Source organism: Calonectris borealis, chromosome 8 (genome assembly GCF_964195595.1).
Source record: "Calonectris borealis chromosome 8, bCalBor7.hap1.2, whole genome shotgun sequence".
Lineage (NCBI taxonomy): Eukaryota > Metazoa > Chordata > Aves > Procellariiformes > Procellariidae > Calonectris > Calonectris borealis.
In genome coordinates this window covers 32282406-32310089 of record NC_134319.1, presented here as the reverse complement: position 1 = coordinate 32310089, position 27684 = coordinate 32282406, and the positions used below count along the sequence as shown (strand labels likewise).

At 37.2% G+C, this 27684-nt stretch overlaps 1 protein-coding gene across 7 annotated transcripts in view; it reads left to right on the top strand.

Annotated features, from left to right (window-relative positions):
- Positions 1-22864, top strand: part of RALGPS2 (Ral GEF with PH domain and SH3 binding motif 2) — a 128903-nt gene extending 106039 nt beyond the window's left edge. For 4 of the 7 annotated variants that reach the window (XM_075156864.1, XM_075156871.1, XM_075156870.1 and 1 more), the window contains 7 exons: positions 3697-3751; positions 7384-7461; positions 9025-9130; positions 9852-9944; positions 17441-17546; positions 18774-18865; positions 21202-21460. In XM_075156864.1, the coding sequence (XP_075012965.1) occupies positions 3697-3751; positions 7384-7461; positions 9025-9130; positions 9852-9944; positions 17441-17546; positions 18774-18865; positions 21202-21231 (560 nt within the window). In that variant the 3' untranslated portion in view covers positions 21232-21460. Of the gene's footprint in view, positions 1-3696; positions 3752-7383; positions 7462-9024; positions 9131-9851; positions 9945-17440; positions 17547-18773; positions 18866-21201 lie in introns of all 7 variants that reach the window. The other 3 variants (XM_075156867.1, XM_075156868.1, XM_075156866.1) reach the window with 2 other exon arrangements.
- The last annotated feature ends 4820 nt before the right edge of the window (positions 22865-27684 follow it).

Below are 27684 nucleotides of genomic sequence, written 5' to 3'. Positions count from 1 at the left end.
AACTTTTGTAATTCTACTGATACTGTAACAAGGATTATCACTTTCTGAAAGACTACATTTCAGCTCTTTTTGCTCTAGATTGTTCTGCATTTTTGAAAAGCAACACTAGCTTTTAAATCTTTCTGTAGAGTACTTAGTACAGTGTTTGAAATGTATCTTTCTTAGCAAAGCTAATATAGTTGCCATCAAAATGTCACTTCAGATAAAATTTTAATCTATCAGTCTAAATATAAAAAAATTACTTCATAATACAGTATTGTTAGGGGGTTCTAATTATGTGGGTTTCTATCACGTGGGCCTTAATTAAGTAGAGCTCTAGTCATATTAAAGTTGCACTTTTTGTTAATATAAAGCTAAATCTATGCAGCAATAAGGAAATAAATAAGATTCTAAGTGTCCCTAATAACTTCAGTATTGGCTAGGTAAACAGGAATTACTGCACCGTTTTACAGGACAGACTGTTCCAAGTAGCAACAAGGAAAATTTCAATTACATGCAAGGAAAACTTTTTTCACATGCAGGTTGTGAAACACAGCAACAGGTACCTCAGAGAGACTGTAGACTCTGCCTCCTTGAGGAACATGACTAGATGAGGCCTTCAGCAATCTGATCACCGAGTTAGGTTTGTTTTGACTAGAATGTTGGACCAGATGACAGGTTGCCCAGAGAGGTGGTAGATGCCCCATCCCTGGAAACATTCAAGGTTGGATGAGGCTCTGAGCAACCTGATCTAGTTGAAGATGTCCCTGCCCACGGCAGGGGGGTTGGACTTTAAAGGTCCCCTCCAACCCAAACTATTCTATGATTCTATGACCTCCCAAGGTCCCTTCAGGCTAGAATTATTACAAAATTCATAAGTAGGCTACCTTATAGAAACAAATGGGAGAGAGGCTCTGTTTGGACAGGTCTGGATCAGGCCTTTTTAGAAACAGTCCAGGACCTGCCGTACTGGGCTACTACATTTGCTTAGAATAATGCAGTCTGTGCCTTAGTTTGATGCGAGTGCACCTGATAGTAGCATCAGTTATTCACTTATTATTCATGCCATTCTCTCATTTGTGCTCCTTGGTGTTTAGATGTCTCAAGAAACTCACTCTTGTCTTCACAACAGTCCAGGATGCTGGATTCCCTTTCTTGAGAAATCATCGTACTTGAAACCTACCTTCCTAATTGTCGCTCCACCTGCTAAAAGGATTACAGCATTTTAAGATCTTACTATAAGATTTTCTGCTATAAACAGTCTTCCTCAAAGACAGTCAGCCGGGAGGTCTTACCTAAAATACCTGCTTAAAGTTGCCTCTGAATTCTGTTACATCTGATTCTGTCTCTTCATCCCCAAACCATGTTACTTGTTTATTTGAAGAGACTTTGTATATTGCCTTACAGAGAGTGCAGCTGTGGTTTTGTTTGGATGAAATAAATCATTGAGCTTTTCACTGTAATGTGGATGTAGAATTTGCTGAAAATATTAAGTGACAGTTGTTTCTTCCAGGAAACTATAAGCTTTGTTTTGGGATTTTGCAAAGACTTCTACTGTAACAGCAGGCTCCATCTGGACAGATTACTCCAGGTGGTTACTCAGTTTTGCCCAGGATACTTTATGATCTGTCTGGTGATATTCCTACATAAGAGTGCATAGAACAATGTGGAGTTCAGTCCACACATTCCCTTACTTTTCCATGGTGCAGGTCAGATGTAAACTGCTGAACAGAACTTCTGATTATTTTTATAATCACTTTTTACTCACCTGCCTTGTGGCACATGAATGACTGTTTGCTGATAGATTAAATTTGTGCAGTCGCTTTAAGTAAGAACACTTACTCAACTGTAGTAACTGTGGCTCTTTGATACGTTGTCCTTGCAGCTACAGAGGAAGTATAAGTCACAGAAGTATAAGTAACTGTACTTTTATTTTATGGACAAGCTACCTGTTGCTGTAACCTTTTAAGTAGTTGTGTACTTAAGGATCAATGATCTGAGAATGTAAGTACTAAGATCTTAAAGACACTTCTAGAAAGTAATTAGTCACCTGTTGAGTATTGTACTCCCCTTCCTGCAGACCTTTATGCCTAGCTTAAGAGCCAGTAGCTCCACTGGAACATTGCTTTTGTATGTCTCTTAGCTTCTTCCACTGTACAAGTCCCTTTTACTGTAATGTTAGTGTGAACCAGGTTAGGACCTTCCTTTAGGAAAAGTTCGGGATAAGCTGAGACCAAATTATCTAGTATCCCTTAGAGATCATATTAATATAAGGATGTTGAGCTCATGTTTGGAAAAGAGGCATCTAAGTTGAATTGGCTCGCAGATAAAGGCATGTATTTTCTCTTGGATTTTGCATGAGAGAACTTCAGTCCATGCTGAGATTTTCATGGCTCTTGGCTGGAATTACCCCTGCTGTCTGTGGATTTTTATTGCCTCCATCTTTACTCTGTGTTTACTCAGTGGATATCCAGAGTTACCTTTGCACAGATTAGCTTTATTCTTCAGGGCACCACTGTTCCCTGCTGATTTTCTGTGTAAAATTACAGGAAACTTGTGCCCATTTTCAGCCTTTGTTTCTCTGTGGGAACCCTTAAGTAGGGTACGTTGGTTCAGTTTGGTGGTTTTGTGGTTTGTTTTTTTTTTTTTTTTTAGTTTGTCTGAAAATCATTGTAAATCAATTCTTCCTTTTATATATGGGTATGCAGGAGGCAGAGCAAACAAGCTGTCAAGTTAGTGTGCCAAAAGGTGGGCTTTTAGCAGTGACTGACATTGAATTAGTCTGAAACTGAGGAGTTGGGCTTGTCTGGAGCCAAAAACACATGTTGGCTTGAAGTGGAGGGCAAGGATGGTAGCTGGCGTGGGAAGCTGGTCTGGTCTGAAAGGTGAAGAGCTAGCAAAACAACAGCTTGAACATTGTTTATAGTACAGTTAGTAACTGAAGTTACGGAGTTCTGTTAACAGTGTTTCTATACTGATATATATTTACTGATTTTTAACAACATTACAGATGACGCTACCTTGTGCCTGTATTTAAATGCTAGTTTTCAGGCTGATGGGATTTACTGTAATTGTAAAGTTAGTGTGTTATTTGTGGGCCTGCCATGCCTCAGATGCATTAGATATTTGGATTTTGTATTTTTCCTCTACTTTCAGTGTTTAAAATAAAAAACTTGCAGTAACATTGGATTACTTTGTGAAGCACAGAAGGTAAAAATACTGCTGTGATCTGATATAGTAAGTGGGAGGTAGTTTTAAAAAGTTGTTTAAGGCTTCTCAAATCAGCACAGATCGTAATGTATTGGAGATTCAGCAATGAATTTGCACTACTGTGAATTTGCACCTCTGTGTCATGACCATGTATGACTTCATAAGGAATTATTTAAATAAGTGACCTCTCTTTTTAACTGCTTGTTGTGTTAATCAGACAAATCCACGCTTAGGATGTTCTTGAAATTTTGAAAAAGCCTTTCCCGTTTATTAGCGCTCCTTTTCTTCAGCTTCTTAATGTGCACCTAGACCCTGTGTCCCTTCAAATCTTTACCTCGGTTTATGTGAAATTCCTGAAGCAAATCACAAAGTATTTTCATTGTAGTATTTTAGTGAAGTATTTTTTACACATTTAATCGTAAATATTCTGAGGAGAAACAGCCATAATTGAAATAGATGGGTTGTAGATGGTGAAATACACTATTATTCATTCTTATCTTTTTCAAGGTAGCAGTGATGGTTCTGAACTCAGTGAAGAGACTTCCTGGCCAGCATTTGAAAGGTAAGAAAAACTGCCACTCAAAACCTGCATTTCTCTATTCAGACATTGCTACTTACAATGTCTCGCTCAGTTCTGAAAATGATGCTTTATTTTAGTCATCTGTAGATCTTCTGTTTGTAAGAATATTGACAAACTGTAGTAAGTTCACTGGATCTGTTACAGCAGCAGAGGAGTACCTTCTGCTCACTAGTAGTTAGGGCTTTTGTCTAATTGGGTGCTTACTCATTGCACACTTTCTTCTGAATAGCTCAACCAGAGTACCATTAAACCCCAAATGATTTTTCTGGTTTTATATACTTGTATATCCTGTGTATGCTATTCATGTGACCTATCTGTACTTCCTTTTTACTTGCCCTGAGATATTTCATCCATTCTTGGTCCCTTTGTTCTTGTCATTGACATTGTCACCTGTTCGGTCTCTCTCATCGGCTCTTCACTTTGTTGTTACTTGCCTTTGTGTTACATGAGAAAACACAGAAATGACCCTTGCTAATGTCTGATTTTGTGCCCCAGAATTAACATCTTGCTCCTTATCCAATACCTGCAAATGCTTAGGTGACATTGATCACTTCAATCCTTTCCCATGTTGTATTTGAGAATGTGGAAAAAGACTAACAGCTGTAGTTTAATATAGTAAAAGGTGGAAATTTCATCTTCCCACAGCTGAGTAAGGCGCACAATGTAGTGCGTAGTTTGCTTTTATAACTCAATTTCAGGTAATCCATCAGCTTCAGAGTTGCCATGGATGACTTTTTCTACCATGCTTTGAAGACATGTTTTGTAGAAATTTTTGTCAAAGAACTTTCTCTTTATAGCCGGGAACTGTTACCACAAACCTTATATTCTGCTTGAATTCACTGAAGCAGTTGAAGTTCTGTGTTACTTTTTGGAAGAAGTCTTTGAAAATCTCTCTGTGCCAAAGGTGAACTCTTTGATACTTCATGCTATAAATATGATTATATCCATGAGGAAATGCCCTTATAAGGACATTCCACATGAGCATAGAAAGAAAATGGGGTCAGAAAGAAAATCTCTAACTTGTATGTGCTCTGTGATGCAACTTGCAACGTTCAAAAGGTTTTCTCGCTTTTCCTTCCCTCCTGCCAAGTTCAGGTTATTTCTCAAAGCTAAAAAGTTGTATGGGAAAGCCTTAGACAAGATGGTGATCTGAGTGCTTTTACCCTGAGTAGCATAAGAAACCTAAAAATTTTAGTAAGCCTCAGGCTTAAGCTCATGGTGACGCTCTCCAGAATTGTTGTGTGGACTTCTGAGGCAAAGCAGAGGTTTTTCATCCCTGTCCTAATGAGAACTGGCTGGCCCAGACTCCCCCCAGTTAAAAGGTTTGCTCCATGTCAAACAATTATGGCAGAAGATTCCTCTTGCTCCTCCAAATTCCACTTGCCTTCAGTACTTTCTTCTCTCCTGAGAGAGCTCTTTGAGAACTCTGTTTGAAGTTGCATGTTTTTCAGGGTGAGTTCTCTTGCCTGCTTCCAGGGAGAGGGATTGGGTTCCTTACAGACATTCAAAAGATCATGTGTGAAATTCCTAGAGATACGCAGCAACCTTGTGTATGTTCCTTGGTTTTTAAGATGAAGCAGCATGTTTTGGAATTTAATAGGTAATACACTGACATGCAAATGTAAAAATTTAAGGTAACTAGAGAGGGTGTCTCTTTAGTTTTGATTTGTACAGTGGTTTTCCATTCTTACGAGAGTCTTTAAGTGAGGGAGAGGCATTAGTTGTCTGGAATTAAAAGCCACTGGCAAAATTGGGATACTCCCAGTGTTATTAATGGCTACTTCCTATGCAGTGCGAGTGGGAATTCAATATTTTCCAGTGATTTAGGAACAGAATCTTTGGGTAGGAGGGCTTAAATCTGCATCATTTGCCTAACAGGAAGAAACGAGACATTCCACACACAGATTCCCCAGGTAACAAAAGGAATTGTAATAAATATTCTTGGTTTTCCTGGCCCTCCTGTTGTTTGTGACTGGGAAATGCAGAAGGGGTGAGAACTAGAGTCACTGTTTGTTTTTAAGTGCAACAGAAACTTAGTTTGAAACTTGAGAAAGAGCTTTCAGCATTGGGGTGTCCCTTTAGGCTATTCAAAATTACTTGAAGGACTTGAATTCCAAGTCCTGACAGTTATATCATGTTAAGGGCAGTATACTAAGTGGCACTTCAGTCTCATTGGTTGTCATCCTGAGTGTCTCTGAATAGATTTCCCTGAAATAGCTCGAATCCAAGAGTGATAGCTTCCTTGTTATGCAAAAAAACAAGCTTAAAGGTAAGAAGAAAATGTATTTCATTTGCATGCAAAATATATGTACGCACAAATATACAGTTCATATTACAGTTTTCTTTCCTTCATCTTAATTATTGTTCTATTTGTCTATATCTTGAATGTATTTTTTAAAAAAAAATCATAAATCCAAAGATATCGGTTATGTTGAAAAACAAATGATGGCAAATTCTGGGATAGATTAGTAGATGGTAATTCACTAGTATATTTTTGATAATTCATCTTGCAGCAAAGGCAATAGTTTGAGCTGGTTTAAAAAACAAAATGACAAAAACAAAGAAAAACCCCTCATTCTTGTTTAATGCTGCTGACCTTTACTGTATGCCGTCTTTAAGCCTGTTTTGTTTGCCTGCTGTGTGCTGTTCTGAGTTCAGAGTGAAACATGACAGTGCTACTTGTTTCGGTTTCCCATTCTGAAAAATACTGCCCTGTCCATATATAAGCAGCTTTCCAGCTAATGCAAGCCCCCCTCACAGGCGACAGGTTCAGATTTATACTATGTAGGAGATTTTGCCTCTCATAGGCTTGTACTTAACCGCCTGCTTCTGCAGAATTAGAGCTGATTTTCAATCTTTTGGTATAATACAAGCGACCTGAAAAACGGATTAAAAAAATAGGAGGTGAGGACAAAGTGCCTATGCTTCTATTGACTTAAATGGAATTCAGTCAACTAAGGGATCTGATCCAGAAGAACAAGGTTCAGTGAAGCAAAGCAGTATTCAGAAGGCAGGTCTAGAACACAAGTCCTGGCTAGGGATAACAGTAGATCAGGTTAAGGACTCTAAAATGTGAAGCTTATAGGTGAAGTTTAAAGCTTATATGAACTGGAGAATTGAAATATTGCTTAGCTTATTTCAATGTTACTTAATACAACAGTATTTTAAACAGTGTCAGGCATATTTTGATAGTGCTTTTGGTTCCTTTTAGCCCAACAGCTTGTGTGTGTGCATACTCATAGAAGTTAAAACCATTTTTTTGTAGCAACGTCTAAAGTCAGAATTTAAAGACAAGTTTTATTGATATGGTTCCTTTACATTGATTTAATCTCTATGAACTAAATGCACACTTTGCTGTCAAAATGTATTATTCTTCAGTGCCAACAAAACACTTCAGTATTATGAGTTCTGACAAAGCGAACATCTGATGAAATAAAAAACCATGGTATCTACCCCTGCATGCATTTTTCTAAACAAAATTCTCCTGTTTCTTATGTGGAAGAAGTGGCTTTGTGATATGCTCACAAAAAAAATACTATGCTGTTTTAGCAGTCGTGCTGTTTGTGTGAATAAAAGTATATGTAATACGTACAATTTATAATGGAATCCAACAGGAACAGGTTGTACCATTCTCTCGGTCCGGGGACAAGAATGTCACGAAATGGCTATCGAGGCCACATGAAGGCCAGCAGGTACAATCCCCACTGCACACAGAGGTGTCAAACTTTCCCTCTGGTGTTGGTGATTTGGTTTGGCTTAATAATTAAGTGGGTGTTTTCTGTTGTTATCTTTCTAACTTACATGTCAAAATAAAGGTAGAGACCTTTTTCTTCAGACTTAAAGCTTTCCTCTTCTATGACTTAAATCTATATCACCATAAGGGCTTTTGTTCATTCTGGTCTGCAAATCCAAATTCTGAACCATTGGATCTTTATATCAAGGCTTAAAGATGTTTTACCAGAGGTAGCTTTTTAACTGTCTGCCGCTGTGTAGCAGTGGTGGTAGTTATCATGTGGACAACAAAACTGCTTCTTGTGCTAATGGATGGCATTCAAGATGTTTTCTTTGCTGGCAGTTCTGTATTGAATTTCTTTTCCCCTCTTCCCTGAAATCAGAGATATGGCTAAAATGAGTAACGCATAAAAATTGGCCCCAATTTATTATATATAGTATTATTTGCAAGCTGACAGAGTAATATAACTGATTGTTCTGATTAATTAAAATACAAATTCTGCCTCCAGCTGTGTGGCACTGTAGCTGGGAAAGAGATGGCTGTTAACTATGAAACTTTTTTCATGTTAAGAAGCAAGCGTTGTCTCGCTGAATTAAACTCATGTTCATGTCTATCAATGTCCAAAATTGTCTCCATAACATCATCCTCAGTAGGTGCTGCAATGAAAATGTTTGCTAGATTTCCAATTTACTTTGAACGTTCATGAATGTTAGGATGGATGAAACAGCAAATCCTGGCTTACTTTGAAACGAGTTTCAGGCGCTGTTCAATTTCTTGGCTTTTCTAGAAAGCTGCTGGGTTCAGCTATTTAGTTATATGCTCTGATTGACATTTACTGACATGATTCCTGTTGTAATTTTTTTCTAACTGAAAATGTTTTGTGAGCCAGTCAGCTTTGTAATTTTAATAAAGCTAAGTTTTCTTTTCATAGTCCTGTACCTGGCATTTGTTTTGCCCCATTGCTCTTAGATCCCATATAGGGTAGATGATAGAGCACCAGATGCGTTAAAACACCTTAAAGCTGTGGTTCGGGTTTCTACTCTTTATTCCTGCCCACTCTTTTTGCTTTCAGATATTTTAAAGATTGTGCATGTTTGAGCTATGCTTCGGTTTTGACGTGCTAATGATTCCAGTGTTTCTAACAAAAAAATACTCAATCTTTCTTGCAAGGGCTGAAGGAGAGGTTTTAACACATACAGCAACTGTATGAATGTACTTAAAACGTTTGCTTTTTAAAATTAATCGTTCTTGTATTTCAGTTGTGTCTTGAGTTTTAGCTATTTTAATTAAGGATTACCTTCCTGGCTAATTAATTTTCCTGATCACTTTTGCTTGTGAGTGTAAATTCCACAACAGCAATTCCTTGTAACAGCCAAAGTCTTTTTCCACAATGAAGTCCAATAAATAAAAAGTTGATATTTCTAAATTGAAATACAGATGTTTGCATTAGTTTGTGGTAATGATTGGAAAACTACTTTACGAAAAATATTTTTTCACACAAATCTTCACATGCTCCTTTCAGCTCCCTAGAATCGGAAGATTTGGCTGTTCATTTGTATCCAGGAGCAGTTACTATTCAAGGTGTTCTCAGGAGGAAGACTTTGTTGAAAGAAGGCAAAAAACCTACAGTAAGATTTTTAATTAATTTTCTCACCTTCTTCCTTTGCCCAGTTATAAATACAATAAAATGGCCGTTGTGCAACTAATTCAAGTGTCTGAGATCTCCTCTGCCTTGCTGATTATGGTCTAGGGTCACTGCTAGAGTTTGCATTCTTCTGTTTGGTGGTTTTATTCAGTTTATAAGGCTATACCCATAATCTAGGGAGTAGAAGAGAAGTGTAATGCTACATAAAATTTCTTACAATTACTGATAACTTTAAAAGAGAGGAGTATGTTTTGTCTTCCTGAACGGCAGGTGGATCCTAACAATTTATCAATAGATAATAACCCTTAGCATTTGTATTGCAAATGCTTGATTATAAATCAAAATACATACTCATGACAATGGGGGATACCTTATGGCAGTACACAAAATGGAAAAGAAAAGGGACAAATGTACTCTAACTCGATGAAGTGTTCAATAAGGGCTGCAGAAAGTATAGAGTAAGATGCAGAAAATTTTTCTCAGGAAAGGGATATGTTCTTCCTGCTTTCTAAGTTTTTAATGCATTCATAGGCCTACACAAATAACTAGAAACAGCAGCTTTGGAAACATGGCTGTCCAGCTTTGGCTGGACCGTTAGTGCTGTCATGTTTTTGCAGGACAATGCCTACTATTTTACAGCTCAATATTATGAAACATTTCACTTATCCATTGCACTTTTGGCTTTTTTTCTCTTTTTTCTCTAGGTAGCATCTTGGACAAAATACTGGGTAGCACTGTGTGGAACCCAACTCTTTTACTACGCTGCAAAATCTCTGAAGGCTACAGAGAGAAAACATGTATGTAAAACGGCATATTCCAGTATCATCAGCCAAAATTAAAATGTGATTTCCTGATGTAAACACTGAGAGTAGTTCAGGACTTGCATGATTTCTAGTCAGCACTATCCTGTCTTCCAGTCAGTCACCTCATATGGATATGCCCTAATGGAAATATCATGCACGTTTATATGCTACACCAAGAACATCTGCTTTGCATATGCCATGGGTCTCTTTGAATTTGCTGGTCTATAAGGAAGGGAACTATGTCATTGAGTCTGTCTGCTTTTCGAAGGTAGAAGTCATATCTCTTGATGGTCTCCAAGTCTTGCAACAGTTTGTTGCTACTTGAAATGCAAACAAGCATTGATGTGGAAAGACTGAGAAGTCACTACATATGACATTAAACATGTACTGATTTCATACATGTGGTAAAATTAGACTACTCTCTTTTTCTGTTTAATCCTGTAATCCGTTAACTACAACGGAGTACAAAACACTTCATATGTTAAGCAGAGAGCTAGCATATCATATGATGCTGGCTTTCCTTTTATTCGCTGCAGCTTTATTTGAAAGAAGCTAAAAATATTTTGCTTATGTGGGGAAGTAGTAAAAGGATTTTCTGTAGATGTTCCAGGGATGTTATGATGTGCGTAGTCCTGTTTTCACTGGTTAATTATAATGGAAGAGCATGCCGCCAGAGATTCTGTAAATTCTGGGTAAAATTTGAGATACTTGGATCTTTTTCCAAGTTCATTCACTACTCGGAACCATTACTTATAGTTGCCTTGGCCAGTGTTTCAGTTTAATTTTATGACAGCTGTCACTGAAAAACATTTGCTTTGCATAAAGTTCATGTAATTTTACAAACCGAGATGTGCTGCTAGAATCCTTGTAAGGGGACTATCTTGCTTCTTTTTGGTATCCTAACATTCTTACGTTCAGAGGGTAGAGATCTGAAGCTTAAGATTTCTGATCAGTAGACTCGTGGATATTTGAATTTTCTGTGTGGAAAGTTTGTGTGTAATGTCTTAATCTACCATAAAATTGAGTATTTTCCACTTTTATTGAAAGTAATTCATCAGGAAACAGTATTCTAATACTTAAAGTAGTTTAATAATAGCTAATTAATTGTAGAAATATTTGCATAGTTTCTCTGCCATCATCCATCTGCCCCAGCCCTACTAGCTTTGATTGCTTAGGTGAAATCGAAACTGATCCTACTTAATTGCCAGTTAAGACAATACTAGCCCAGACCAAAGGCCTGTTAGCCAAGCATCCTGTCTCATGGGTGTCTTTAGAGAAGAGCATGTGTTTGGATGCATTTGCCTCTGGTATCAGTGAAAACCTTAGGGAAGGAGTCTGTCTCATTAAAAGTAAAGGTAGTTGGAAAGAGCAGACTTGTAAACTATTATGAGCAGAAATGCAAAGCATTAAAGCAAAAGAAAAAGAAAGAACCAAGAGAGAACTTGTGCTGGCATTATGTCACTAACAGTTAGTTGCTGCTTTTGTCTGGAAACATTGAGAAATGGAAAAGAAATTTTTTGTAATGTCAGACTTTGTGCTCCTGTTACTGATGTGATGCCTTCAGGCTTTATGCCAAAATTGCATTTTGTTTTCTTTTAAGAATAGAATATGCATTTGTAAGTCTCTCTTGTCCGCTGTCTGTCAAAGTACTGAATGATGGAAGACTTTACCATACTTGTACCTATTCAATCAGAACCTTTTTCAGTATTGTGTATAAATATTTTAAAACAATCTAAATAACATACAGGTTTAGAGAACTTGGAAAAATTGCATAGCTGGTAAATTTATTATTTGGAAATTAAGTATATTGAATTTTTATGTGGTCCATTTTGCTTATACGTTTCCTTCAGAATAACAATTCTAATCATTTAAATGGTCTTGCCCTTTCTGTAGGAAAAGTAAATGAAGTAAAAAGGTAATAAATGTAAACATTTAAGTCTGGTATCTGATCCTCCTGAGTCTCTGTTACTGCAAAAGCCTTTGCTTTTGTCTTGAAATGCAGTCATATCCATTTAGAATGCTCCTTCAAAAATTACTTTCTGAACCTATTGAATTGACTTTTAATGTTCCCCAAGTTACTGATGTGTTGTGATACCTATAACAACTAAACTACTAGTGAACAGAGACTAGTGCCTAAGAAGCTAAAATCTGTCTGACGTCCTTATGTTCTTGTGTTTACTTGTCCAAGGATGTGCCAGCAGACCAATAACAAAGTTTGCAGGTAGAGGCTAGGAGACATTCAAGTCCAAAATGCTGGCAGGATTACCCATCAGAAGCTTGCCAGCATTATGGCTCACAAATACCGAGCAGAGTTTGAGCAACGCAATTCCCAGGAAAGGGAGATGGAGGAGTGGTAGTAAATAGCAATGACTGCTAGAGCAGATTTATTTTTTTTAACAGTTGGCTCTGTGGAATTGGACTGAACTATCCAGCACAACCTTGGATTTGTCTGTACACAGCTGATGTCTTGCTTTTAGCTTGTTAGGGCAGCGAACATATTTTATTCTGTTTGTGGATGCAAAGCGTGTTATGAAGCTAAGGTCTCTGTTTTGGTTTCCCGGGTGCAGTCATGATTAAAATAATGGAATAGCTATTAGTTACGGTTTGGATTGTCTTTTATTTAAACGAACAGTTCACAGTGAATGCACACGTACTTCTGCTCCAAAGGTTATTGTAACACAGAGTATAATCTTTATGCTGAAATTAAGGTGGAAGATGATAACCTGGTAACTGTTGTGGGAGACTGAGGTTGGGGGATTAGGGGAAAAGGCTCCAGTTTATTAAACAGCCTAATAATAGGTGGTCAGTAACTTTGTTCAGCTAGTCTGCCTGTGTTGTACTTTTAGCCCTAGCCATTGACCGCTGAGATTTCCATCCATTTCACTACAGGGTTATTGTACAAAGCCTCAGTTTTTGTTCTGGAGCATGTAACGATGATTTGTCAGGTGTCATGCTTCAATTCACATTTGGTTGCATTTTCAGAAAGTAAGTTAATCAAGAGAGAATAAACTGTAGATAGTCAACAATCTGTAGATAGCTAGTGCATGAGTATGTGTTCACTGTACAAATACTGTCCAGTGATACTTCTAAGAGGTCCATTCTGCAAAATAAAGAGATTTGAGGCTAGATCTAGGTTTTGTTTTGTTACTGTCCAGATTAAATGGATAAAAAGGATGATGCTGTCTACTTCGAAGCAGGTTTCTTTTTCAAAGGTTGATATATTTGAGATTTACCTACGTAAAATATTCCACGCATCTTCTGGAGCCATGTAAACATCTGTCTTTTCAGCTCCCTTTCTCAAGGGCTCTGTGACATGGAAAGGAACGCTGGCAATGAAAAAGTCAGTCTGCTATATAAAGTTTCCTGGCTAGAGCTCTCATGGTAAATGTGTCTTGATTACAGGCATGCTTTTGACCGTTCTGCTGCTGCTATTGCTTCAGGCAGCTGAGACTGAGGACTTGGAATGCACTGACACTGAAAGCTCTTCCAGGCTTATAATAGCCAACCTCTTTGGAAAATTAGCTCATAAAAATCCCAGTGTAATCCAGCAAAAAGGGCAAGAAGTCCCCTCCCTTTTAGACATGGGCAAGCCAGCTCTTCTTCTCATGCCTATGGTCAAAGACAAAGGAGTGCATCCAGTCCAGTGTGTATTCTAGATGTGAATCTAGTCCAAAGGAGGAGGATGCTGTAGATACCTGATTGTGACAAATTTTCTTGTGCTGCATCTACAAAGAAAGACTAAATATAATGAGCTTTGTATTTTAAATAGTGAACAGGTTTCAGTTGTTACTAGAGTAATGGAAAATTGTCTGTAACGAGCACGTGAACTCCAGAGCCCAGAGATGTGGTACAGGAGAATCCGAGACGAATGTGTGTAGAATGCTTAAGATTTTATCTGATATGCTGAAATGGTACCCACAAACAAGCTTCTGTGATAAAACTGTAGCACTTGCATACCTTTAGAAAAGGACAATAGTAACAATAGCCAACTTAAAATTAGTCTTAAAGGAAGCATTTGCCCTGAAAAATGTGAGTACACCCATAAAAAACTGTTCATAGTGATTGGGCTGGAAAAATCTTGCCAATTTCTTTGACAACATAGCATGCATAGTGATTTTTCCATGTTTGTAGGTACTTGGAAAAGCAACAGAGACTTTTTGAGCCTTCATGCTCGAGCATGAACGTTTGTTCATTCCAAGCCTTCCATTGCATGTTATATTCAGAATTAGTCCCATTTATTGGCACTCCAGAAAACTTGGTAATTGTTGCTCAGGCACTTTCACTGAAATACCCTGATAAAGAATGCTGTCATTCTAGGAAGTACATTCAACCACTGAGAAAAAGATTTTAATATTAGAAAGCTGTAAAATCTCAACAGGAGATGAGGAGGAGGAGATTTGTAGGTGCCAAAAGGTTGGAGTGAAAAGTCTGTTCACAGATTAATTCAGAGTTTTTGATTTCAAAGACTTATGTATAAATGCCTTTGAGCTCAGAACAACAACAACAAAAATTAGTTATGTGAAGCCTAGTGCCAGAGCTGTGTAGTTTTCTATGTGTATAATTAGACTGTCATTCCAGTGGCCTGTATGAAAAAAGCAAAGAGGAACCAGGAACATTAAATTACAATGAAGCTTTCATTCCCTTCATGTTAACAAAGCAGACTTGCTGTTAGCAAGGCTCTGTGCATCAGTGGAGAATGAACTGCCCTGGGGGACTATGTAAACATGGAATACAAATCCAGCCGTGCACAGGGATGGAAAACTGACATGTGTTTCAAGTGATGACGGACTGATGCTGGCAGGAAACACTTTCCTTGTGTGGAGCTTTTTACTTTTTGGAGAAGTACCATGATTAACTAATTGTTTTGAATAAAATGAAAAAACAAGCAAGCTCTAGCAGTTTGGATTGCATGGTAATTTCACGTATTGTATACCTACTGTTATGACATATAACTAAGATAGGAAAGTGCAAATGTGCTATTTTCATGAAACTCTAGAAATGAGTGCGGTTCAAGAGGTACATTGTTGATCTCTTACCTATTAAAACCACTTTGTGACTCAAATTTCCACCTCTGTGAAAATGACCTATTAATGCTTTCTAGGACTGCTTGGAATTTTGCATTTTGCAGGTCCCTTTTAAGTGTAAGTTGTGTCATTTTATTTTTTGAGGCAATGTTTTCAGTTGGTCCATAGGAAGTCCAGAATATATACTTTTTTTTAAGAAATCTTGAGCTATATCCTTATTTTATTCCCTTGCCCTGTCTTTATTTCTTCTTTCAGATAAAATTCCTTAATGTTTTTCATTACGGACTGGAATCTTCAAAGAAATTTTAGTTTCTATTTGGAAAGAAGTTACGTTATCCAGCCCTCACTGTAATGAAATGTTGTCTTATAGAGCTTTATAATTTACTTCCTCTTCTTACGAGGTGTTACCAAACTTGTCCACCTACCCAAAGGCAGTAGAGTTACTTAACTTCAGTATATGTGGTTCTTCGGGTTTTATGAGGAATGGTCTTTTCTCACAGTTTCATCCATAGTAATATCAAAAAAAGGGCATCCATTTTGAAATTTGGCAGGCAGGTCTTTCCTAAGAACAGTCATCATCACTTTTATGCTTAAGCTATCTGTACCAGCATCCTTTCAAAGTTTCCAAGCTTTTATATTTCCACTGACGTTACACAAATGTCAGCTGAACATGACTGGTAGGAACTTGTGATGGAATGGTTCCTGCAAGTGTAACTATAGCGACGTAAATTGGACAGTACACAGATGATGCATTCAAAAGTTTATAAGATACAGAGAGACTGGACTCTCAAATTATTTTGGACTTGGTTAAAATACTTCTTGTTTCAAATATTGGTCTAACGTGTTCATTTAAAGTTCTAATATATTTTAAACTGAGGTTTAAAATGTAGCCTGTTGCACAAGTCCCAGACAGATAAACTTACCTGGACATTTAACGTCTCCAGTTCGTCTATGGCATAGATTAGAATAACTGACATTAGACTTGCACTGGAATTTTATTTATGAAGTAATTATATTCCCATATAGAGAATATTCTTATAAACTCTTACTTTGCTTGTGATACCCTCAGACTTATTAGCAGTTAACACTTCCTTTTGCTGAACCAGAGTTCTAGATTTGTAATGGTAAAGCAATATTTCTAAAATGAAACAAAAGACATTTGATGCTTAATGTTGTAAATCTGCTATGTGGCATTAGTATGAAGAATAAAAGTATTCTAGAACTACAGATTCATTTTAATGACTTAAAATGTCCCCGAGATTGTTTTAGCTTTATCGTTTCTAATAATGTAATTGAAGAGAGGTCAAAATTACTGTGCTAATAAAGAGGTTAGAATAGGGATTTCACAAGACAGGAGGAAGACACATCTGATAAGGACCAGCATATACCAGAGTTGGACCTTCTGGGCAGAGAAGTGAGGTAAAGTATTGCAGAGGGTAGGATTGATGAAAAAAGTCTGTGTCGGACCCATGAATGTGGGAAGAGGAGATCTGGCAACTAAAGACTTGAGAGAAACTGAATGAATTAGGTATTGGGGAATGAATGGGACTGCCTGAGCAAGTAATGAGAGGTGAATTGTGAGGGTCTACTAATAGATAAGCAAGGAGACCAGAGAGAAGGAAGGTTGTGGTTTGGAAATGAGTTGGATTTAATGGGCAAGTAGCCTGGAACTGAGAGGAGAAGCCTGAGAAGCAGAAAATAATACTGAGCAGGTGAACGCAGAGGAGAGTGGGACCAAGGAGCTGTCAGGAGAGGGGCTAGTGTAGCGGAGACAGGTATTGTGCTTAGAGGAGGCCTAAGTTTTATATGTCAATGTGTGAGTAACACCTTGAAGAGGAAAAGCCCATCATTTTTGAATGTCTTGACGATAAATGAGCATGTTATCCTCTGCACACTTGTTCATTGAATCTAAACCCTCGTTTGATCCATTTCATTCATCAGGTCATAATATTTAATTACACAGTTGTGTTATCTTGTCCACAGGACTCATGTTATGTGTAATTACAGACTATTATAATAATTAATGGATGTTAACTTTGAATAATTATGGCACAGACAAGTTTAATTCTTCTGTTTGTTAATAGCGGAGGGATTAGCTTTGCATTTGTTAATGCACTTTTTTTGAATTGTAGTATATGTACACATGTGCAATAATGTGGTGAGGAATGCTATTTTCTTCATACAGTGCAGTTTAGATGTCTGTTGACACGTTTTGGGGGATTGTGATATTCCTTTTAATTTGTTTTGAATATCATTCATTGTGGTAAGTTCTGTTTTCACTAATTCCACATAAAATTCATAACCTTTCTTAATTTTATAAAGTGCTATGCTTCCTTCGAAGTTATTCTGTGTCTTTAACAGTGTCTGAGAAGAACTGCCCTTTTGAATACTTGTTCTGTGCAGTGCAGTCAGTCTGGCTGAAGCTTCTTGTTTTACTTTAGTTTACATCTCTGCTTGTATTTTCAGTTCAAATCCACGCCGAGTAAGAATGTGTCAGTGGTGGGCTGGATGGTGATGATGGCAGATGACCCTGAGCATCCAGATCTCTTCTTACTGACTGATTCTGAGAAGGGTAAGCAATGCTAGCACCAGGAGTGCAGTGATTCCCAGAATAAACATTTGCTTTGATGCGATACTCATAAGCAACTAAATGAAATTCACTTATTCAACTGCTCTCCAACATGTCATGTTTGCCTTTAAAATGCTATGGGAACAATTGTCCATGGAGAATCCTTAGAGTCTTCATTAAGTTCTAAGAACTCTCCAAACTCTGACAACTCCAGTTGTGATTTTTATTGGAAGTATTCATCTGCATTCTTTTGAACTATATTTAGACCACTCAGAGGCATTTTCACATACGTGAAAATGTAAGTAACAATTAAAAAAAAGAAGTTCAATATTCAGCTAACACTAGGTGCTTGACCAGTCCCCTCTCCTCTCCAGATGAAAAACAAAACCCAAACCAAACTATCTGTTCAAATGTAGCACTATTACCAGGAAAAAAAAGAGATCTTGACTGTTTTGCAGGGAAGCCTTGATTTCCGTTACTCCAACGTAGCGCCCTGGTTTTGGTTTAAACTGTGAAGAAATTGTTACTTTTCCATAGCACTTCAAACTGTGCAGAAAGAGCATGATTAGAAGTTCTGATAAAGAAGCTTAACATTATCTATTGCTTTGTCTACTTCAAGTCTTAGTACATTTTATTTCCGAGCATCTATTCTAGCACCACTGATATGTGGTGTAAATTATGAATGCTTGGCAGCTTAAACTCGGCAACAGCAACCTAAAATGTTTTTGTAATACTTGGCCTTTCTGAACCCAAGCAAGCACTGTATAACACCAGACACTGAAAATACTAGTCTGAAATATATCAGTATGTTTGGGAACAATTTTCAAATACTTTCAAATGCAGCTTTCTAGAGTGCATTTCAGTGCTATCTTGCACTTCATTAAAAAATTACGAAATGATATTGTAAAAAAAATTGCAATAATGGCAATGAAGAAAAACATTTTTTGGTTGTATGGTTCTGAGAAATGTTTTGTTCTTTCCTAGTTGACACTGGTGTTAGTTGAAATCTAGAATGTTGGAAAGGAAGACAGGCGAACTGAAACTTCTCTCGCACTAGGTCAAATAATTAAGTTGCACCTATGCCAGACAAAGTGTGAAGTTATATGAACCCTCTTCTATTAAATCTTTTCATAATGTTTTAATTTAAAGTTATTTGAATATGGGTAGGATTTAAGTATGTAGTATTGTTTGTGTTTCTTTATCAGTTTTTTCTCTACCTTTCTCACTTAGGAAATTCATATAAATTTCAAGCTGGAAACAGAATGAATGCAATGCTCTGGTTTAAACACCTGAGTGCTGCCTGCCAAAGCAACAGACAACAGGTGAGAGCAAGATGTTGAAAAAGAACATGAGCTGTTAAGAGCTCAGAACTGATAGATCTTCAAGATGACCAAGCTGTAACTGATCGCTTTGTATGAAGAGCAATCTACTCTGAGCAGCCCATACATTGATTTCACATGCTTATTGATTTGCCTCAGCTTTCCTGTTTGTCCCTTTGCAAACAAGTCCTCAGAGCTTCTGTGGTAATGAAGAAAGATTTGGGGCTATCTTGAGGCTAATTTAAAGCAACTGGGGAAGTGGAAGGAATGCTCTAAAATACCTGTCTGAGTGGCAGTATTTTTCTCATTGCCCATTTTAAAAAGGCTATTTTACAGTTACATAAAAAGCTGTAAACAATAGCATTCAATATCAATTTCAGCTAACTCTCCTGTACTGCCATTTTGTCAAGTCTTGGGCCTGCATGTTTTCTGTTGTTTGTATGTATTTCTAAAATGTATAACAAAATAGTTTAGTCCTGGTAGACTTTGAAAGCAAAAGTAGAATTTTCCATGAATAACAAAGGAAGATAAGACTGCTCCAACCCCTATTAAATTCTGTTCCCATATAAATTCTTACTGACCTTTTTCATCAGCAAAATCCTTTTTAAGTTACCATTTTGTCTTCCTGAAATCTCCCTTTTCCTTTGCACATTTGTTTATGCAGTTCCCAGAGCAAAAGTACTACTGAATTTCAAGGGGAAACAAAAGGACCTTTTTAGATCCTTTTGTGCTTTCTTGTTCAGTTCTGCTTCTGAGAGAAATCTAAGGAGTAAGGAGGGTTGCAGAAGCTCCCTGGAAAGTATTTGAGACAGTGCAAAGGAGAGGAAATTGTGTTCCTGGCTGGAGAATGTGGGAATAGTAGCAAATAGTGGCAAAGAGTTTGCAAGAAAGTGGCGACTTCCAGGCAAGCCTGAAAACTGCCCTCTGAGGACAGCTTTTATTCAGTAAGGCTTAACAATGCTATTTAATGCAAACTTGTTTAAAGCATTCAGCCCCTAGCTTGTGCAAAAGCAGCAGGCTTAAGGATCTTGGCGGGGCCTCCTGCGGAAAATATGACAGTAAAGTGAAGATAAGTGTAGGAGATTTTAAAAGAAAAAAAGGAGGGGAAGATTAATGAAACAAACCTACCACTAAAAGGCCAAAACCCCTGCTACCATAATTTGTTGCATATTTTCTTTTTTCCTGGCATGCTGTGTAGTTGTACTATATGGGTTCTTGCAGCATAGTTGCTCTCATAGAAGAAGAGCAACTTCTTCACACAAACATTAGGTTACAAAGGTTGGTTTACTAAATGGGTAAAAATAAAAGATCCTGTAAAATTTTTCTTTTGATCATGATTTGAATCCTGAGCAGTGCTTTCCCTAGAGAGATGCCTTATGGTACTGTTTAAAATGGAACATCTTATTTGCTTGTTAACAGTATGACTGCCTAAGAAAGACTAGAAGTTTAAATGTGCTTTCGATAGAGTATAGACACCTGCCCAGTTGAATAAGACTGGGAACTATTTTAATAGATATTAGTTTTAATTTTAATGGTGGAACTTTAGACACCTACCCAGTTGAATAAGATTGGGAACTATTTTAATAGATATTATTTTTAATTTTAGTGGTGGAACTTTAGCCCAGTTGATCATTCTTGCTTCTACAGGTAAATGGTAAATGCAAAGCAAGAAATGCTTGCTTCAAATCTGACCAAACTGGGTATTTATTGACAGTCATCAGGAATGTGGTGGCTCTTTAATAACCTGAGTAAACAAGAGCTGTTGCTGTCAGGCAAATTCCTGATGGGGAGAAAATGGGGATATAAACTAATGTAATGCAAACTAGCTTTAATCTTCATGAAAGGGAGTGATGTCTGCAGCAGGCATTCAGGTTTCCTATGGGAAAAGCCCAGGCGAGTGTTTATGCCTCGTTTTTTTAAATTAGTCTTAAAAATACTGGAGGGCCTACATCAATCACTGACCTGTGCGCCAAGAATTCTCTAGCTGGGACTCAAGTGAGAAGGTTCTGCTTGTGTAGTTTGGTGCTGAGATTTATCATGTTAAGGATGCTTTGCTGGCAACTTAAATCTTAAATGTCATCAAAATTAACAAGAACTACGGCCATATAATAAAATTATAAGCCACGTAGCAGTTTAATAGTTTGGTTATACCTGGGTTTTCTACAGCTCTAAGTATATTTGTACTGCTGAATGATAGTTGCATTCGTCCTTCCCTTTTTTTGAGACAGAATGAGCATTAATGATGTGCATTTAAACAGGTGGCTAGTCTGTGAAACAGTGGAATGTAAGTAGCTACTACCCAAAGTAAAATCTGCTATAATTTATGTTTTTGTTTTCAGGTTCCTGCCAACTTGATGACCTTTGAATAAAGGATAATTCAAAACAAAAAAAAAAGAACAGTTTGAACCATCTTATAATTGAGAACGAGGTCCTGATGAAAAATGTGCCAGCTGTATTCTGTGCCAGAACAGAGCCTGTCAACTCGGTCTCTGAACTCTGGAGCCCTGAACAAAACCACTAATGGTTGGGGAGTAGAGTCCCCCAAATTAAAAATGGATTTGCAACATGAATTGCCATGGACCATGCTTCGTTATATTCTCTGAACTGACCTGTGGAAACCACTGCCTTAAAGAGTGAAAGGAAAAACAACATGAAACACCAAATAGTGTGTGTGAAACTTCTGGCGGTGCTGTGCTTGAGTTAAATAGATTGTAGCTAGTTTGAGTTTCTTTTAACTTTATACTAATTTTGAAAATAACTCACCTTTTTAGGCATTCTTAAGACAACAAGTAAATTGGTATTTAAGAGTTGTATCAAAAGCTATGTATGAACCGGGTAAAAGAGGTACTACATGTTCTAGAGATGCTGTTTAGACTATACCAGGAGTTCTCGGTGGGAGCTTGTCCCAGGCACGCTTAACCTGGAGCAATGTTATTTTCTCTCAGACCTACAAGTGTAAGAAATGTAACAACTGCAAGTTTAAAATAGCGGTAAGCTTGCAAACCTTAGTACTGTATGGGAGTCATATTCCCTGCGAGTGGCACAAAGGCTGAGCACTCACACACCAAAAATTTTTTTGGTATGTTGTTACCTAATTCCTGGTTAAAAACGTAGTTCACATGTTTTGGGTGGTCGGGGTGTGTGTGTGGAAGAGACAAAACTGAAAGCGCTGTTAGGTCAGAACTGAATGTTTTCTTCCCATTTGTTTCTACACCTGTCACTCTCCTATGTATAAAGCTCGAATGACAAAAAAACCAACACCTGGGTATAGCTCGCTGAGACATTTTACTTCTCTGGGTATCTGTTAATTATCAGTTAGGGACCACTGTTAGTGTATGGTGTTTCATAATATCACTTAAGATCTACGTTTTAAAAAGATAAGAGGCACAATTTCAAGCTTTCATGTTCTCATTTGGCAATAATTGATTTTAGTATCTGTCTTGGTCAAAATAGTTGACATTGTGTGGTATTGATAACATGGCCTAAAGCAGACCTTACATAGAGAAGCTCTTTCGATCTTCAGGCAAATAATTGATTTATTAGAAGGTAGGATAACCTAAGGAGAGAAAAGGTGTGGGACTATCAGAATTCCATCCCTGACAGGAATAATTCTTTGTTACTGATACTACTCACCGAGAAAAATATTATGGTTGTAAAAAGGGAGCCATGCTTTATATGTGTGTTTTATGCTTAAGACTTTGATTCTTGCTTTATTTGGGTTTCCTTAACATCACCTAGGTATAGTTTCCTGGATGATTAGTCTTTCTATAATCTTCAAAAATATGATCTTTGTAAAGCAAGGAAACGTTGTCCAAAATATGACTCCGATATCAGAACTTCGAAGTCTGTGAAAAAGTAGTAACACTTCCATTGACATTGTGGTTTAGTGGCCGTAAATACGCTTGCAGATTCCACCATGAATACTCCTTTTTAAAAAGAAACAAGCTACCTACCAGTCTGTGGCAGAGTTCTCTGACTATCTAATAAAGGTTTCTACTAGTAGTTATTATTTTGAAAATGTACAGTTTGTTTATTGCATCTGAGTAGAAGCCTACAAATTCACTTTTTCATTTTTTTTCCCCAGAGTCAAATTAATCTCTTAATGGAAATGATTAATTTCTAGGGGGCAAAAAAGAAGGATAATCCAATCTCACAGTAAAAAAGCAAAACAAAACACAAAAACCCCAACCACTTGGTGATGTAGAGTAAAGGGTAATAGGCTGGTTTATGTTTCCAAGAATTGTTCTTGTGAGTTGGCTCTTGGTAGAAAGAAAACAGTAGAAGAATGCTTCTGTCAGAATTACACTATAAGCACCCTGGGAATTTGTGTCCCTTTGCGATTTTGTTGTTTTGGTGGGGTATGAATAATCTGTTCTGATCCTGAAGTCATGTGTTTTGGGAAGGGGTTGCTTGTGCTGAATCCCGCTGCAGTTCACACACCTCCCAAGTTTACCCATGCTGGGCGTGTAGCAAAGACAGCATCTTCATAGCCAGCAGTGTTACTGTAGTAGACTTTGCACAACTTTAGTTTTGTTTTTTTCATTTTAAAAATTACTTAATGTGTGTTTCTTCTCAACAACTAAGTGTTTTTTAACAATGTGTATACTTTTTTAAGCGTTGTGGATAATAGCCTGTGGATTTTGAATTTTTAAATAAGCTATTATAGGTTCATTGCAGCATAACTGTATCTGTTCTTCTGTTCGTGAAAGGAAACATGCAACTGGGAGCCACAGCCTGACATCATACAGTTTTGCTAAAGACAGAGCTAGGTCAGGTGGTGGCATTTATTATTGGTTTTTTTGTATTTTTCCAGCTGTTTTGAGTTACGTTTTTATGGGAGGAAGATGGTGGGGAAAACAGTTCACAAATCATCATTTAGTGAATTGTTGCTGTTGCCAACTTTCATTGTTCTTAGGCCTCCTACTCTTCCTTGTTTTTCTACCCTCAGATACGCTGTTTTTCATGGGAGAGATTGAATATTGTGGGAGGAGTTTCTTAAAATGTGTAGCCAGAATAACTGGAGTGACTAATGACAACACAGAAAACATTATTGGTACTTGTTACAATGAGTAGTTCAGTACTTTCCTATTGTTTATCTCCTGTTTAGCCACGTAGTCCTACAGGGCAACACAGAAATGCTGAAATGTTACATATTTTGAGATAAATGGTGCTCAGAAAGAGGTGGTGGTTTTGTTCCCTGAGGGAGAGCTGCCTCAGCTAAGCTTTGGAAAGACTCAGACAAGTCAAATACACTGTAAAGAACATAGTAATGCTTTTTTTTTAAAAAAAGGAGTTTAAAAAATGAAATAATTAAAACCAGTACTGAGAAAACAAGGACAGCAATGAGCTCATGGTATTCAGGTAAGACTGTCATCCAGACTATTTTAGATAGTTGGCAGTTTCTCTTTGATCTTTATTTTTAATGTATTGCTCTAATTCTGTATCTTGTTAATAACTGCTGAAATACTTCAGCTAATATTTGTCACTTTTCTTAATGTTTTGATTTTGAAACTAAAGATGCCCCTTACAGTTCCCTGTTTTGGAGGCACATGAGCAAAAAGTGTTCAGAGTAGATCTTCATAGCAAGACTTCACGTGTAAATGTTAATCACCTGCTGACCGCTAACCACTTGGTTAGCTAAACTAACAGTCTTGGGAAAGATTGAACAACAGGGAATGTCTGGTTTATGAAGTTGGTGCAGTGCATTAGAAATGCATAATATTGCACTGGTTGTTGAATGCTTACTGCTAACTTTTATCTTTCTAACTTAATCCACACTACTTCTGGCTAGTTTTTTCAAACCTGACTTCTATTCCAGTGTTGTTAGAAAGCAAGTAAGGAGATTTATTTTTGAAGAATTCTGATAATTTGAGTAAACATGGCTCATCCCAGACACGTATTTCATTTTGCAGACGTTTCATGCCAGAGGAATATTACTCAAGCTATTATGAGTCATTAAATATTTAGGTGCAAGTTATAGGCATTAAAACTACAAATACTAAATGAATGCACATAAATACTTAATGAATGAGCTTTAGCACCCAGCTTTAAAATTGTGTTACTGTTAGTTCTTTTAAATTGCTGTGAAAAACATATCCTACTTAAAGACCTGAAAAGGAAAATACTGTAATGGCAGACATTATTTGTCAAGTCCGCAGCTGGCGTATTAAGCAGCCTCCTAGTTACGCAGATGTTTTAGCCTCCTGCTTGAGGAATCAGTGTCTCTTTTGGGGAATCAGCTGATAAACTTTCCTCCTTAAAATGCAACTGCAAAGCACTTGAACTTTTACCAAGAAAAGCGTTTATAGAAGTATGCGTATTTGAAAGCATATCGGGAGCAAAAGAAAGCATGAAAAAAACACAGTGGGATTTTATTAGTTATCTTTTCCTCACTAGAAGTAAATTCATCTAATCTAATTTTTCTTGCAACATCAGCTTCCTCTATTTGCATTTATACGTTTTCAACAATAGTCCTCCTCTATTAGTATCAGACATAACAAATGTTAAAAAGAAATGTTTTCCCTTCCAGCAGAAGTAATTGCAGTTTTTTGTGCTGCTAAGGCACTTGAGGAGGTGAGGTCCCTTTCGATAAAAGGCAAATTGATCTTGTGGTTTTGGTTAACTGTAGCAAATCTTGTCCAAATCAAGATAAGATGCATCATGGGATGTTGTTTCTTCTGGCTCTGAAAGTGGCATTTTTCTTTATTCTTTGTCCTTTTTTTTGGTGTGCTGATTCACCAGCATTAGTAGTTCCAGTCTTTTCTATGGCCAGCAGTAGCATGCAGCCTGTTGCAAGCATCAAGACACCAGGGCTGGTACTACATCACATCAGTTAATTGTTTATTCCCCCTACAAGGACAAGTTTTAAAAGTTTTGTTATTATTTAAGTATCGCCCTTTAATTTTTCTCTAAAAGTGGCTTGTGGATAAGGTGATCTGGCTTGGGAAAGTTGTCATTAAAAGAATCTGTACGAGTGGACATTGAATTTGTTTGTAGAGGTTATCCTTTTTTTTAAAACCATCATTCTAATTTGTAATGCATCGAGAGGGTGAGTGCTTGGATTTAAGGAGGACTTTTGTCAGTGCCTTACTATTAACTTGAAGACCAATTCCTTTATTTCAGTGCTGAGTACCGCAATGGCAGACTCGCATACTGTGTTGTGTCCTTGATGTACCAAGGGGTGACATTCCTTAGAGTCATTATGTTTCTGCAGAAGTTAGTTGTTTTGGTCAATGTAAAATAGTTGTGCCTTGAGTTGTTTTAGTAGTTTCTTTCTGTATTTTAATAGCCTCTTTTTAGGAAAAATGCAGAGGTATTTGGTAGCTTGGGCTTGTTCAGCTTTTATCAGAAGTAGCTCAGACTTCTTCAGAATTAATTTATTTTTATTTTGGTATGTCTCTAAATAGATTTAGTAGAGCGGAAAAATTGAAAAGGTTAGTCCAAGTCATGGTCTAGACCACATGAACTTAAGAGCTCACATTATTAGAAAGAAGCTTGCTTTTCTCTCTCCCATTTCTATTTAAACATTGAAGAGCATTCTCATGAGAGGATTTATTTCTTACAAGCTTTTTGTTAATGTAAAATAAATACTACAGGAAAAAACTGTTTGGGGAAAGAGAAGGCTTGGATAAATCTTACTCTTAATATCCCATAAGCTCAGTTTTGTATATTGTATTTCTAGTGCCAACACTATGTAGAGAGTACTGTCCTTCACAGAACTGCTAGGGATTGTTTTAGTAGCAAGACTTTGGAAGGGGAAATGAAAGAAATAATGTGTTGTTCTTAAGCAATTAAATATTTGTTTTCCTGGAACACATCCTTATAAAAACATACCAGTTTTACTATAGTGTTTATAAATTCAGACGTTGGAAAGGGAAAGATAATTTGAAAATTAATCTTATGCTTCCTAAGAATCTTCAAAGACAATAGAAGGGTTAGGTCAAAGGAGAAAAGACAAATTACTTAGTTTAGCCATGCCTGTTGCAGAACAGAGCTGACGAGGTTTCTTGAAGTGATGTTGCTAAGAAAAAAGGTGTAATGAAATGCAAGTTCTTGCACATCACGGCGTGGTTGTGGCTGTTAGCCTCATCTTGCTCTTGAATGACTAAAGTGTCGTAAATATTCTGTTTCCTTTGTGTGTTTGGTTAGCATATTATTTCTCTTTATTTGGGTAGGTTCTGGCCTTCACATGTGTTTCCTGAAGGTATTTCTTACCATTCCAAAGCTGCTCACAGATAAAACTGAAAAGCAGTGTATAAATTGATTAGCTACATGTTGAAAGAAAGGGTTCTAGGGTGCCCTGTTTACAGGCACTTCTAGCTCCTGTGGGTATAGAGCATATCCATTCAAATACTACTGTACTGAAGCGTGAAAAGCACCAGGAAATCATATATATGTTTTATAATAATCCTGTAAGGACCAACCATCACTGGAAGGGGGATCAAGGTTGTCATGCAGTAAACACAAGCCATTTTTAATATTCCCTGCTGGCGTGAGGCATTATAATGGTAGAGTGATTGCACTATGATCTCATTGAGTGATGTGCAGTTTGGCTGTCCTCTAGCCTTTTTCTTCAACTTTTTTAATACTTTATTCTGTGTGTGCGTGTGAAAATTGTGTGTTTGCATAAGCTAGTTTAAATGAATTTAAGTACAGGTTTCAAAAATCTTTCCTACTGAAATAAAAGATTTAAAAGATGGCCTGTGTCTGAAGTTTTAATTTCTCATTAGAAAACTGCATTGATACTGCAGCCAGGTTTTGCAACATGGAATTTGACTGTCTTTCAGAATGATGCTGAGATCAGCTGGAATTTTAGTAGCTTT